At 41.5% G+C, this 13,934-nt stretch overlaps 2 protein-coding genes across 8 annotated transcripts in view; one reads left to right on the forward strand and one right to left on the reverse strand.

Annotated features, from left to right (window-relative positions):
- The window catches only part of PRPF38B (pre-mRNA processing factor 38B), a 19,364-nt gene extending 15,601 nt beyond the window's left edge, over nucleotides 1-3,763 (reverse strand). For 2 of the 4 annotated variants that reach the window (XM_072968081.1, XM_072968082.1), the window contains exons 1-2: nucleotides 3,533-3,763; nucleotides 964-1,063 (exon numbers count right to left, since the gene is read on the reverse strand). The gene's annotated coding sequence lies outside the window, so the exon portion shown is untranslated. Of the gene's footprint in view, nucleotides 1-963; nucleotides 1,064-3,486; nucleotides 3,503-3,532 lie in introns of those variants that run through there. The other 2 variants (XM_072968085.1, XM_072968084.1) reach the window with 2 other exon arrangements.
- On the forward strand, nucleotides 3,731-13,669 carry HENMT1 (HEN methyltransferase 1). 4 transcript variants are annotated; one of them, XM_072968092.1, is made up of 9 exons: nucleotides 4,139-4,262; nucleotides 4,792-4,871; nucleotides 5,221-5,401; nucleotides 6,525-6,653; nucleotides 8,459-8,571; nucleotides 9,283-9,417; nucleotides 11,443-11,622; nucleotides 12,293-12,467; nucleotides 13,109-13,669. In XM_072968092.1, exons 5-9 carry the CDS (start codon nucleotides 8,498-8,500, stop codon nucleotides 13,520-13,522), a joined length of 978 nt encoding a protein of 325 aa, XP_072824193.1. In that variant the 5' UTR covers nucleotides 4,139-4,262; nucleotides 4,792-4,871; nucleotides 5,221-5,401; nucleotides 6,525-6,653; nucleotides 8,459-8,497; the 3' UTR covers nucleotides 13,523-13,669. The 4 variants fall into 4 exon arrangements, with proteins under 4 accessions (XP_072824192.1, XP_031536226.1, XP_006197558.1 ...); XM_072968091.1 differs by lacking the exons at nucleotides 4,139-4,262; nucleotides 5,221-5,401 and adding an exon at nucleotides 3,731-3,856; XM_031680366.2 differs by lacking the exons at nucleotides 4,139-4,262; nucleotides 5,221-5,401 and adding an exon at nucleotides 3,917-4,095.
- Nucleotides 13,670-13,934: the final 265 nt, after the last annotated feature.

The raw sequence follows: 13,934 nt of genomic DNA on the forward strand, positions 1-13,934 counted from the left end.
AATTCAGTTTCACAAATGAGCCAACCAGCAGGCCAGGCAAAAACTGCAGATCCAGGAATCCTATTGAGGTCATTTACTAACTTCTAAAAAAAGCCTTTAAATATTTAAAAGTTGTGGTAAAATGCACATAAAACTTAGCATTTTTAAGTGTATAGTTCAGTGGCATTACGTACACTCATATTGTTGTGCAACCATCCCCATCATCCATCTATGGAACTTTTCCATTATCCCAAAGTGAAACTCTGTACCCACTAAACAGTAACTTCCAATTCCCTACTATTTTAGTACTTTCTGTCTCTATGAATTTGACTATTCTAGGTATCTTGTATATGTGGAATCATACCAAAGGGGAGAAAAAAATTTTTTCTTCTACCCTTCTGAGTTCTTCGCTGAGACGCCCTGTAGTAAAAGATACATTAACAAGAGAAAAACAGAAATTTATTAACATGTATATATGGGCGATACCCAGGAAGAATGAGTTATTCCCTGAGAAGGCCCAAGCTACTATCTTACACAGTCTTCAGTAAAGACAAAAGAAAAATGTTGAGTTGGGGGTGGGGAGAGGCCAGTTATAGGAGGTTACCAGGAAACTCCTGGTAAAAAGGGTAATGTTTGTTTTGCAGATTTAAATCAGTGCCTTCTCAGTGATAAGATTTCATGTGGTTCACTCATCTTTCTATGCCTGGTGCAGAGAGGGAGACACCCTAACGGACGGAGATTTCCTTTATAAATCTGAATTTCCCTTTCACAAGGGTAATTTCTACTACATTTTCAGAGCTTCTCTTGTGTCTGCTGTTTGTTTAAACAATCAGCTCAAAACAGTCCTTATGCCAAAGAGGCATATTTTGGGGTGCGTATTCTGTTACCCTTCATTGCTGCCTTTGAAGCTTCCCCAGAAGCTGAGTTGGTAGATGGACCCATATCTTACTGAACTAGTCTCAATCCTGAGAATATGTCACTTACATTAAAGAGTTGTTTCTCATTTCAGGAGGTAGTGGTGCAGGTGGCTCCCAAAGTCAGGCCTATATGGTTCAGGCTATCAGGTATTTAATAAAAGGCATTTCTATGGAAACAAAAAAAAAAGAAAAACAGTGTTAATGATTAGAACAGACTATAAACTCAGTTTTTGAGTCCAGAGGGCAGTTACTTGAGATGATGTCTAGACATTGGACTTGAAGCACCTTCAGTCAGAGTGAGGAGGGGCAGTGGCAATCTGATGGATTTTACTGTTTTGCAGTTTTAATATCTCTAGTGATGCCATCTGGTGTTCCAGTGAAATTTCTGAGTGGCCCACACAGCCAGTAAGCACAAAGTTTGTCCAACATGAGCTGCTGTGGCAACTTCTCTAGTTTGTATCAAGTCATCCAGCTTCAGCTTTCGGGGCTTTGAGAAGAGGGCAGTTTTTGTTCTTAGTGATTCCAGGTCAGAAGGGTGGGAGAAATGTGGAAATGTTAGTTTAATGACTCAGATATTGGTGAAAACTAGAAGAATTCAGGATGCAGTCAGTTTGCAGGTACATAACAAAACCTCAAAGGCAATGAACAGGACTAAAATCCAGCATCCACAAAAGTGCTCTACTGAAAGTTATTTTTCCTTCCCTACCCACAATACAGTATTTGTCCTTCTGTGACCAGCTTATTTCACTTAGCATAGTATCTTCAAGATTCATCCATGTTGTAGCATGGCAGAGTCATTCCTTTTAAAGACTGAATAATATTTCATCACATGTATATGACACTTTCGTTTACTCATTTATCCACTGATGGACATTTGGGCTGTTTCTACCTTTTGCTATTCTGAAAAATGCTACTGTGAACATTGGTGTACAAATATCTGTTCCAGTCTCTGTTTTCAATTCTTTTGGGTATATACAGTTAATAGATAAACTGAGGCATACTGGAATTTTTAAGAATTTGCCTAAAAAAAAAAAAAGGAGTTGAGCACTCATCAATTTGAATCTGTTAGCTCCTAATTACTGTCAAGAACAAGAGGAAAGATTTTTATAGGGAAGATGCCAAAGCAAAGCAGGGAAATTACTAGACTGGCTCTAGGTTGTTGACAAAGAAATGCAGAAGGCTGCAAATAAGAAGAGTTTATTTGGAGACTCATAGACATAGAATACAAACTTGTGGCTGCCAGGGGGGAGGTGGGTGGGAAGGGACAGACTGGGAGCTTGAAATTTGTAGATACTGACAGGTATATATAAAATAGATAAACAAGATTATACTGTATAGCACAGAGAAATATATACAAGATCTTGTGGTAGCTCACAGTGAAAAAGAACGCAACAATGAATATATGTATGTTCATGTATAACTGAAAAATTGTACTCTACACTGGGAATTGACACATTATAAACTGACTATAATGCAATAAAATAAAATAAAATAAAATAATATAAAATAGTTTATTTGGGGTCTTAGGAATTGCAACTTAGGAGACACAAATTTGGGTAAAAGCCAGTGTTTTGGGGAAAAGAAAATCAGGGGCTTATAAAGGAAAAAGCTTCAAGGTTGTTAAAAGTTGTCTGGAAAGAATTATAATTGACTGGACACAATCAAGGAAATATTTGTCCTTAAGGGACAACCTATCAGGAGTAATTTTAGGGTAAGGGGCCAGTAAGTATCTTGGGTTTGTGAAATATTGGGCAGAGGCTCTGGATGACTGTGTTAACACAGAAATTGGTCAAAGTTCAGATTCCACCCAGGCTGAGATGTGTGTAAGTTACACTTCTTCATTGGACTCCAGGCTCCATTTTTAGAGAGCTCCCTTAGCAATACCAACTCTTGTTTTTCCTTTCACAAGCATAAGCTGGTGCCTTACTTGGGAAAGTCTACTTGGTTATGATTGGTTGTCCTTAGGTTTCATTTCTTAACCTTGATGCATTTGCAGGCTTAGGTTTTGGTTTGCTCATATAGGCTGTCAGGGCATGAGAGCCACCTCCGTCTAGAGGCCTCCTTATTTAACTAAACAATTCAAAAACACGAAGAAGTGGAACTAATTTACTAAAGTTTAAACGTTCTGTTTAAATTACATATCCTATAATAAGAAATACGCTCTTTCAAGAAAGACTGTTGGGTAAAACTTTTGTTTCCTAGGGCCAGCAGGAGCCTCTCAGTGAAGCTTACCTTAAGTTACGTACTTTTTTTCTGAGACTAGATTCTTCAAAATATCAAAAACAAAAACTGCACAGTATTATCTCTGCGATAACCCTAAGGCGTCAGCATTGTGTTTGCACAGAGTACGTATTAAGTGTTCGAAAATTTATTTCCCAAAATATTATTTATGGTATATTAACAGGTTATTAATTCATTATTAAAACCAGATTGAGTCTTTTAAAATAGGACCAAAAAAGTTTTCCCCCTCAGAATGGCAGCTTCGCTTCTCCTCCCTCCTTAAACTCTTAAAAAATTGCATAGAAGAAAGAATTTATTTGTGAAACATTAAATTCAGTCTCTGCAGGGGAAGGGAGCATGATACAGTAACTTTTCTTAGAGATCAGACAGCTGCGTCCCCAGCATGCGGTAGTTACCAGTTGGAGGTTTGCGGCCTGAAAGGTTTGGCGGTTTTCCTCAGAGCTCATCTGTTACTGCACCAACTTCAGCCAGACCAAGGTCCCCTTTAAGGCCCGTGGATTGGTCAGGCGACGGGACTATTGGCTGATTCGGGCCCGAGCCGCTGCCCGCTCGCTCCTCTCGCCACCTTCCATTGGCCGGGGCCGTTTTCAGCCCCGCTGCGCACAAGGAGAGGCAGAACCCAACAGCCGCCGGAGCCGGCCGCCCTGCTCGCGGCCCGCGGACACGCTGAGCGACGCGCCGCCTCGGTCCAACAGTCGCGGCCCCCCGGGCCGGCTGGGGTGGGTGGCAGCCGCGCGCGAGGCGGGAATGTGTCCGGGACCGTAGTTCCCCCCGCTCCCCGCGGTTCGGGTGAAGACTTAGAAAAGGCTTCGGGGCTTGCGTCACCGCGGCCGTTAAGAGACACTAAACCGACGCCTGGGTGCTGGGAGCGTAGAAGGATGGGGCTGGCCTCCGGGCTGGGACCCGGACGGCCGCGGCGGAGGAGCAGGCGCCGGCGGCGTAGATGTGGGCGGTGCAGGTGTGGCCGCGGCGGGGAACGTCACGTGGCGAGGCGGGCTTGCGCGGTGCCAGGGGCGGGGCCCGGGGTTAAATGCGGCTGCTGCGCGGCGGGGTCCGCTCGTCTGCGCTTTATCCGCTGGTCGCTGCGGCGCTTTGCCTGTCCTTTGAAGGTGCTTCTTACTACAGGTAATAGTTGCGTCGACTCATGCTCTATGATAACGCCGTAACGTTGGCTCGCTTGAGGAGGGTTTCGGAGTACGAGTTAGAGAATAAGCTTAAAAGTTAGGAGATGGACATGGCTCCGTTTTAGACTGAGTTCTAGTTGATAGAGGCGGGTGTGCAGCAGAGAACTAAAGTTTAAATTCAAGGCCATCAGTGAATTGGGTATGTGTTGGAGCATCTTTGTCACTTGTTTAGGACACTTTCCCCTTTAAATTACATTTTGACCGTGTGTGAAAGAGTAATTGGAAGCAATTTGAGTGAGGTGGAGGGTTTTAATGAAATAGTCACAACTGATAGAATTGTTCAGTTGGTATCAAACTAATAAAGAATGGGTGTTATTGCATGTGTTTGGCGTAGCGGAAAGTTACTTAGGCCTTTTGAGCCTCTTTGCTATTGTCTGAAACAATAAATTCTGTGGATTAACTGGCAATTTAATGTGGATTAAATGTAAAGAGAAGGGGGAAGTCTCACTCTCTTCCTATTGTGTTTACAGCCTAGTTGTTGCTGATTCCTAGAGCTTGAAGGATACATTTGCGTCTTTGTTTCAACAAAATGGAAGAAAACCACCTAGAGGTAAGGCTGCCCTCTTCTTGACCTGCCCTATGACTCTGAAGAATCATCGCGAGAGTGTGAGGCTGTGAGGTACAGCCCGCCCTTGGTATCTGCGGGGTTTTGGTTCTAGGGCGCCCCGCGGACACCAAAATTCGCCGATGCTCAAGTCCTTTGTATAAAATGGCCCTTCCAGTGCTGATGGCTGGCTATGATTACAAGGAAAATCCATCACATTTAGCGCCTAACATTTCTTGGGGTGTTGGTTGAGCTAAATAAAGATATACATAGATTAAATTCCACATTTGGTGTTTATAGTGTTTTTCTAATGTTAACGTGCTTTTGGGTCACCAGGGGATTTTGTTAACTGCAGGTTCGGATTGAGGCGCTGTAGAAGTGACGCCTGCATTTCTAAGAAGTTTCCAGATAAAGAGGACAGTGGTTCGGGAACCACATTTGGAGTACACATTACACGTGGTTATGGAGTACTTGAGATATGGCTTGAGCAACTGACAAATGGAACTTCATTTGACTTGAAAATTAGTTTATAACAGGTTTCATTATTGGGAAAGTTTTGAGTATGTTTGGGATAACTTGGTTGTGTGAAACTACTTTTTAAATGTACTTTTTTTTGAAACTCAAATACAGATCAAGCATGTCTGATTTCATCTTGAAATACTTAAGATATACTGGTTAATTACCCCTTAAAATATTACAAATAGGCTATAAGGAAGTTGCACATTTGGCTTGTATTTTACTTCTATTGGACAGCACTACTGTGGACATTAGGTGCCTTTTGGACTGTACTCCTTTGTAATACTGGTATTTAGGAATAGCAGTGACAGCAGCTATGGATTAATCATGACATTATTTTTGAATGGAATCATGTTAAATTAATTCTGACATGTATAAAAGGCTTTTAATAGGGCTATTAAAAAGGAAAATTATTTAGGACTATTGCAGTAAGAGCATTGCAGTAGGGGAGAGAGGTGGGGCCCAACTCCACATGCAGTGGACAGCTGGGGATTTGTAGCCTATGAGCAGAATGAGGGGATGAGTGGATGGAAGAGGGGAGACATCAAGGTATGGAGTTCCTGCTAAACCTACTTGGTAGGGTTCTGAAGGCAGGCCAAAGACAGGGCAGGGTCTAGGCAAGTATAGTCAGAAGAGGGCTCAGCCTGACTTCAGTTTGGTTAAGAAGAGTCTTTTGTCAGTTTGCAGGCTTTGGCAATTCACTTCACTAAAGGTCCCTTGTTTTTTAATTAATTAATTAGTTAGTTAGTTAGGTAATTGGGTTTTGCTTATTTTTTTTAGAGGAGGTTCTGGGGATTGAACCCAGGACCTCATGCATGCTGAGCATGTGCTCTGCCACTGAGCTATACCTGTCCCTGGGTCCCTTGTTTTATTAAATGCATTCATTAGTAATTTTCCCTTCAGCAGACTCTAAGCTATAGGAAGCATAAAGCCAGACAATCACTTAAAAGACATGAGAGGAGGCTTAGATGAAATGAAGTGTGGAGAAAGTACAGTGCAACCTCATGAGCTTAGGACGGAGGTGGTTCCAGGGCCTGTGTGTTCTGCAGAGTGATTGGGGGAAGTAAAAACTTTTTTCTTCTTTAACTCCTGAAGTCATGCATGATTAGAACACCTCCCTTTTTTTTGTTTGTAAACTTTCAGTGCAATAGTGTGGTTGATGGTAACGTTGAAGACGTTCCCGACAAGAAGGTAATTAAGTTTAATCCTCCGTTATACAGACAACGTTATGAATTCGTTAAAAATTTAGTGGCGCAACACGAACCCAAGAAGGTAGGTATTTCTCTTTCCAAACGTTTAATTGTTAAGAATGCCTTATGTAGTGCTTTGTCAAATTAAAAAAATCTTAGTAAGGACTTAGCAAGCAGAGACTATACAAAAAGACTTTTGCAAGGAGGGAAAGAGTTTGCAATAGGGAGAGCACTTGTCTTAATGGGTAAAAAGGATTTTTCTTTTACAGAGAGGAGTGTGAGCAGGATAAAAGGGGGGTGTGACTGGATAGTAGAATGTGTGAGACCTGAAACCAGCCTGTTTTCTGGGAGGGATCCTTAGCTGAATGACATTGGCAGTCCAATGTTCAGGGGCCCAGGGGAAGGGGAGAATTTTGTTTTGATCAGTGGGACAAGTAGTCAAGGTAATCATTCAAGGCAGAGCGTGGGAACACTAGGCAGCATCTGTGAGTACTGGGGAAAATGGTACCTTCTGAAAGCCCTTTCTGGAGATACAAAGCGTAGGTGTGTACCTTTAACCTGTTTACCAGGAGCGCGGGACTCAGATAAAATTCAACATTGCCAGTTTCAAATGTGAAGAAAATTGTGACATTTTTACCATTGGATGTGGTCTTTTTGTGTTCCACATTTATCGAGCATGTAGTCCGAACATCAAGCAGACCAGTCCTGTGGACATAGGTACTGTGGTCCTTTTTAATTAGATAATAATAACGGTAGGGGAAAGGCAAGGAGCCCTTGGCCTCCATCCACTTTCCCTTTGTAGCAAAGGTTCATGATCAGTGCTGGCCCTGGATTCTGTCTGGGTAACACCTCCCTGCAGTGTCAGTGTCTGGATTTCATAGGACCAAAGGAGTGTAGCTCAGTGAACAAGGCTAGTCCAGTGAGCATCTGAATTCTGTAGGGTCCGTTGTAGGCTAAAGGATGACAGACGTCTTAAGGAAAGTGGTGGTTTAATTCTCATGAGTTTTGTGCTGTTAGACTTCACAGACTTGTCTTTTTGCCAGGTGGATTGCAGGTATTGGTGAAGCTCACATTTCCTTCATAGTATAGTTTCAGCGCAATTCCTATTTGGAAGAAATTTGGATATACTACTTAAAAATTAGTGCAGTTCAATGCTTTCTGTGATTTGTTTTCTGGAACTAGATTTTCACTTTTCAGTTCTGCGTTCCCCTTCTCCTGCTATCCCATAAATGTGCCTGCCGCAGAGAGGAAAATTACTGAATAACCAAGGGTGCAGCTTTGAGGTGGATTGCATACTTTTTGAGGTGTGGGTCCTTTTCAGTGTTTGTCATGCGTTATCTTCATTTGCCCTTTTTTACCTAAAGTGGGGTTCAGAGACATAGATAACTCAGCTATGGTTAATGAAGACTTTATTATGTGATTAAGAAAATCAGATCTAACCAAAAAAAAAAAAAACTGTAAGAATGCATGTGAGTAAATCTGAAGGGGATTAGAGGAACGAGATCAGGCTCTGGCCTGGTATGTTTGGTAAGCACTCCAAATCTGGAAGCTTTTTAGAGGCACAGATTCATCTTAGAGCACTTGCCTGTCCTGTGTGCTGCTCCTGGGCCAGGCCCTTGGGATATATCTGATACTCATCTGAATTAGAGGAGTTTATTGTCCACACACTCTTGTAGGTCATGGGAAGTTAACAGGATTTATTTTTCCCCTTAGATTTATAGTGTATCAGGTTAATTTCCTTTTTATCTATTTTTTCTACCAAAAAGATACTATATAATTTTTTTGATACTCACTCTTTCTGAAAAACAAAACAAAAAAAAAACTCTTGATCGTATTTGACTTCTTTGGCTATCATGTCTTTGAAATAACATTCTATCTTGTCTACAGGTTGCAGACTTGGGGTGCGGTGATGTTTTCCTACTGAGGATGTTAAAATACCAAAAGTGCCTTGAAGAGCTTGTTGGAGTAGATATCAATGAAGAGAAATTTAAATGGCATGGGTAATACTGAATTTCTGAAAGAACTATGCATTAATCTAAAACTAGTGGCACTATTATACCTAGAGGAACTGTTTTTTAAATGTTTTATACAACTTGTTTAAAAGGAGGCACTGTGAGAGCTACAGGCTCACGGAATAATGCCTTTACCATAACACTAATTGGCTGTATGTTGTGAATAATATCTGTGTTTTGCTTCTACCTATGTAGAAACTATAGCCTCAATTAAGTAATTATAGCAATCAAAGCATTGCAAATTCAAATTCAAATGGCAAAGTCTAATGCTGGGCACCACGGTAACTTACAGCAGAGGATTTAAATTGCCACAGCACTGGGGCAGAGGCCCCGGGTCCCCTTTAATTTGAACCAGAGTAGCTCTTGTATATATATGTGATTATTTTAAGAATGTCTTTCTTCTAAAGAACAAAAAATTGAAAATCACTGATCCAGAGTGAGCTGAGAGAGCCAAAAGTATTAATAATTAGAAGAGTATCAAATACTCAGAAATCTCGTTCTTCTTGGCCATAATATAATGCCCTTTGGGAGAGGAAGTTACCCTGTGACTGTGTGCTTAATACATCGTCATGGAAAACAGACCATGTCAGACTTACCAATGTAGGCAGGAGATAATTATCAGGATCAGAGTTCTGTTGCAGGTAAGATATTCTGAATAGTCTGTGTTCAAATGTTCCTTCTACAATAATGCCTTTGCAGGTGTAAGCTGTCTGCCTGCGTGGGGGATCATCTGTACCCCAGGGAGCTGGATTTAATTATTACCTTGTATCAGGGCTCTGTTTTGGAGAAAGACTGTCGCTTGGTTGGATTTGACATGGTTACGTGTATTGAATTGTAAGTATTAAACTACTGCTTACTGTATACATTCATTTGAAAAATCTGAATGAATTAGTCCTAGTAAATTTAGCATCCTAAATATTTGTCATAATCTGTATTATTTGTGAGTGTAGGAAGGTATAAATTGGGAGGTTAAAATTTGCAGATAACTACTATATATAAAATAGAGAAACAAGTTTATACTGGATAGCACAGGGAACTGTATTCAATATCTTGTGGTAACCTGTGCTGAAGAATATGAGAACGAATGTATGTATGTTCCTATGTGACTGAAGTATTGTGCTGTACACCAGGAATTGATACATTGTAAACTGACTGTACCTCAAGAAAAAAAATAATCTGAAGTATTTGTGAAAAAAAATTGCTTGTCACTTGGGACTGACTTTTTTTATTTGGAAATGATTTCAAGTTTATAGGTGAGATGCAAAAAGTCAGTAGTACCAGGAACACCTATATCCTTTATCCTGAGTCAAGGATTTCCCTCATTTTCTTCACCTTTGGTGTACATGCCCTCCTGCTGTCTCCCTCAGTTTCTGTCTCTCCTTCCATACGTATCTTTTCCTGAACCATTTAAGGGTAGGTTTTACCCTTTGTTCCTAATAAATTCTATATTAAATAGCCAGTCCCCTTTATTTTTAATAAGTCTGTTTTTCATTTTTGGCTCTTAGTGATTAGGTGCAGGCAGCGCAGTCCTGGAATACAGTAGAGAACTGAGGATGTTATCTGGGTCCTTCTCAGATCATCCCAGCTGGAGGCACCACTGTCCCTTTGTCCCTTCTGGGGGATGTTAATTTTGATCTCCCCGGTCAAGGTGTGGTTGCTTCCCCTGCAGCTGATAAGCAGTCTGCGGAGAGACACTTTAAAACCACGCACATATCTTGTTACTCATCCACTCAGCCATGTGTCTCCCTAATATTTTCCGTCTGTTTCACAATGGTGGCAAATGCTTTTTGCAATTTCAGCACTTCTATTTACTTGCCAAGAGCCCTTCCACCTCACCATCTCTAACGTATTTTTTTTAACTTTTTTTTGCAGGGGGGGTAATTAGGTTTATTTATTTTTATTTTATTAAATTTTTTTTAAATGGAGGTACTGGGGATTGAACTCAGGACTTTGCCATGTCAGTTATCATCAGTATGAACGTCATGAACTCCTGTTTTTTTAATGATTTGTAACATATTACTGTATTTTCTTGCTCATATTGTCCCCAGATTGGTCAGTGGGGGTCCCTTCAAGCTGACCCATTTTCTTGTGATCTGTCCTTTTTCGAGCACTTAATTTCTGGCACAGTAAGATGTACCATGCTGGCTGTCTACTTTTCCTCCCCAGTCTGCCATTTCTTAAAGGAGTTCTGGTTCCTTTTAGTGGGAAATGATTTTCAGAAACCAAGATGTATCTCTTAATGATTTTTTTTTTTGGTAGGGGGAGAGGTAATTAGGTTTATTTATTTAATTTCCTTTTTTCCTTTAATGGAGGTGCTGGGGATTGAACCCAGGACCTCATGCATACTAAGCATGTGCTCTGCCACTTGAGCTATACCCTCCTCCCTTAATGATCTTTTAATCATAGTTAAGGGTCTGAACTCTGGGGTCAGTTCGCCCAGTATTGTGTTCTGATTTCTAATTTTTAGTAATGTGTTTTCTAGAGCAGAGTGTTTACCTTTTATTTCTTTTGTATTTCCTGTTGCCTGGCACATGGCAGGCACCTAATGCTTGAAATTACTCCTCCATTGTATATGTCACAGTTCGCTTATCCATTCCTGTTTATAGCCACCTTTTGGCTATTGCGAATAATGCTGCTGTGAACATGGACTTTCAGTTATTTTGGATCTCTCCCCGGAAGTGGAAGTGGGGGATCATACTGTAATTCTAGTAGAACAGAGGCTCCAAAATAGCGGAGGATGACCCTTTTCTCTTACCTGGTCTGAGAGGTCCATGGTTAGACATTGTTTTGCTAAATCAGTTAGGAAACTACTTGCAAGCAAAGCTAGGTTTGATTGTATTTTCTCACTTACCACTTTAGAATAGAACATTTTGATTCAGAAGATCTGGCCAAGTTTCCTGAAGTTGTATTTGGGTACATGTCCCCAGCCATGATCGTCATCAGCACACCGAACTCCGATTTCAACTCCCTGTTTCCATACTCAGACTTTAGGGATTTAGATCACAAGTTTGAGTGGAGCAGAATGGAGTTTCAGACCTGGTGAGTTCTTAAGGTTTTTTGTTTGTTTGATTTTGGGGGCTGCACTGGAGTTTTCAACCCTGTGAAGTAAATCTTCCTATCTACAGTTACCATGCATAATACTAATTATTGCAGTGATTCCTTATTTTATTCCAATAAAACTGACTCTCAAAGTGCAACTTAGCATATAAAGAAATCATTAAGGAACCACCACATTTGAGCGCTGTGTGTTTTCCCTGTCAGGTCCCTCAGGCAGGCCAGTCTGGAAAGGGTGTGTGGGCACCTGGTACCTTTCAAGAACAGGTATCAGGAGTGCTGGTGGGGAGATCAGGAAACAGAGGAGGAAGGTGGGGCTGTGAAGGTGCCCTGGCCCAGGGTTATCTCTCAGGGGCTTGATGGAGGCATAAGTGTGAACCCAAATAGGAGCTGGGATGATTATAGCCATTGTGGTCTTGTCCATCCCTGCACTCTGCGCCATATTCTTGTGGTTACTTCTAAACTGACACTGTCATTGCCTTAATGCTTCAGACAGAAGCAAGCAGAGCAAACCCCGTGATACGGCATTATGCGGTGTTACAGGAATTGCAGCTTATTTTGGTTTGTATTTTTCATGTTCTGGTCTACTGGAAATGGCTGTTTAACACTAGCTCTAAGTTTAGAAAAATGACTTTTCTCTTTGTTTTGACTTCAGGGCTTTAGATGTGGCAAATCGCTACAATTACTCTGTGGAGTTTACTGGTGTGGGGGAACCTCCATCAGGAGCTGAGGATGTTGGATATTGTACCCAGATAGGGATCTTCCACAGAAAAGCACAGGCAACTGAACCTGATATTTCGGAGCAGCAGGGCCAACATGTTTATCAAGTTGTGAGTATCAAGTGTGAGGTAGCTCTCAGAGCAAGTTTGCTTACTGGGATGGTGAAGTGTTTGAGCCCCCACTGTAGAGAAGTGTAAATGACCTTACTTTGAGGTTGCCCCACAGTGTCTCAAAGTATGTTACAGAGAACGATCTGCTGGTGTCTTAGAATACTTGCAGACTGTTTGTGCCAGCAACCTCCCTTTCGTGATCTGTTAGGAAAGAGGAAAGTTAGCAGCAGTTTCTCCGTAGCTTGGTTCAAGGAATGATTTGAAGCTGAGCTTCCAAGCTTGTCAGACCCTTTTGGTTTAACGAGGTATGGTGAAGAATAAACGCAGTTTTTCCCTTTTAACTAACAACATTTTTTTCCTTTTACCCTTTTCCCTCTCCTGTCAAGTAAGAATACTGGGTTGGTATGAATTGGTGGAAACCTTGCTGGGAGACTTGGATCATTTGAAATTTGAAAGCAAATCAGTTACTGTCTATGTGTCAGTAGTTCGACTTCCATTATAATTGTGGCATTCACAGTTGTAGGGTTTGACATGTACATGTGGTTAATATGTACATCCAGTTAATTGTAGTGTGGGAAAATGTTACTAGTGGTCCTGGAGATTTTCTTATATTCCAAGTCTCTTTTTTTTTCCCCTTTCAGGCTTATACGACCTCATACCCGAGTTTACAGCAAATAAAGTACCGCAGACGTGTAGTGGTTTATGAAACGTACCGAGAAGTGCACAGAATGAGACGGAAATATAAAATGGGTCTGACTTGGTGTGAGTTGGAGGCTGATCCGGAAGACTCCGACAACCCAAGAAGAAAATTCACTTCAGACCTTCCATCCCCTCAACCACTCAAAGAAGCTGAAAAGTCCACAGAGATGACTCCCAAACCTTTCTGTATTGGAGATAAGTTTTACGTACCCCTGGAGAGAATCATTGCTTACCCGAAGGTGAAGCACTTATGCGGTAACGTGGAGGAGCTGCGAGCGCTCATCGCCGATGCCGTCGAACTGAACTGCAGCGGCTCGGCCGTGCAGGTGGACTTGGATCACTATGCTGACTGCTGAGCCATCCTTACTTCCTGAAATTCAGGCTCGTAGCAGTAAGTTGGGCTCATTGAGAATTTAAACTTTGTGCAGCCATAATTCAGGTAGCTTAATTTTAAGCTCATGTTTTTTTGTGTTGAATGTGACATAAAAGAGTTTTAAAGAAAACGGAGTTATCCAGTAGTGTTTCCAACCTTTCCCCGGGGGGTAAGATCTAGAATTATCTACCTCCTTTGGGCTAAATGCTAACCTGTAATATTTAGCCGAAAACACATACAAAACAGGAATGCAGGTATTTCAAGGGAACAGAGCCTCCTCGTAATTAAACACTGTCCATGGTTTTCGAGTACGCTCTTCTCTGGGGGCTTACTGGCTGGACTTGGGGTGGTACCAGCCATAGGTGGGAGGGAAATAGAGCTTCTCATAACGGAGA

Source organism: Vicugna pacos, chromosome 9 (assembly GCF_048564905.1).
Source record: "Vicugna pacos chromosome 9, VicPac4, whole genome shotgun sequence".
NCBI lineage: Eukaryota > Metazoa > Chordata > Mammalia > Artiodactyla > Camelidae > Vicugna > Vicugna pacos.

Excerpts from the sequence above, each read along its gene's own strand:
- HENMT1 (XM_072968091.1), top strand. The coding sequence starts at position 4,851 with ATGGAAGAAAACCACCTAGAG. Across the intron at positions 6,654-8,458 it reads CGCAACACGAACCCAAGAAG|GTTGCAGACTTGGGGTGCGG; the intron begins GTAGGTATTTCT and ends TCTTGTCTACAG. Across the intron at positions 12,468-13,108 it reads GCCAACATGTTTATCAAGTT|GCTTATACGACCTCATACCC; the intron begins GTGAGTATCAAG and ends TTCCCCTTTCAG.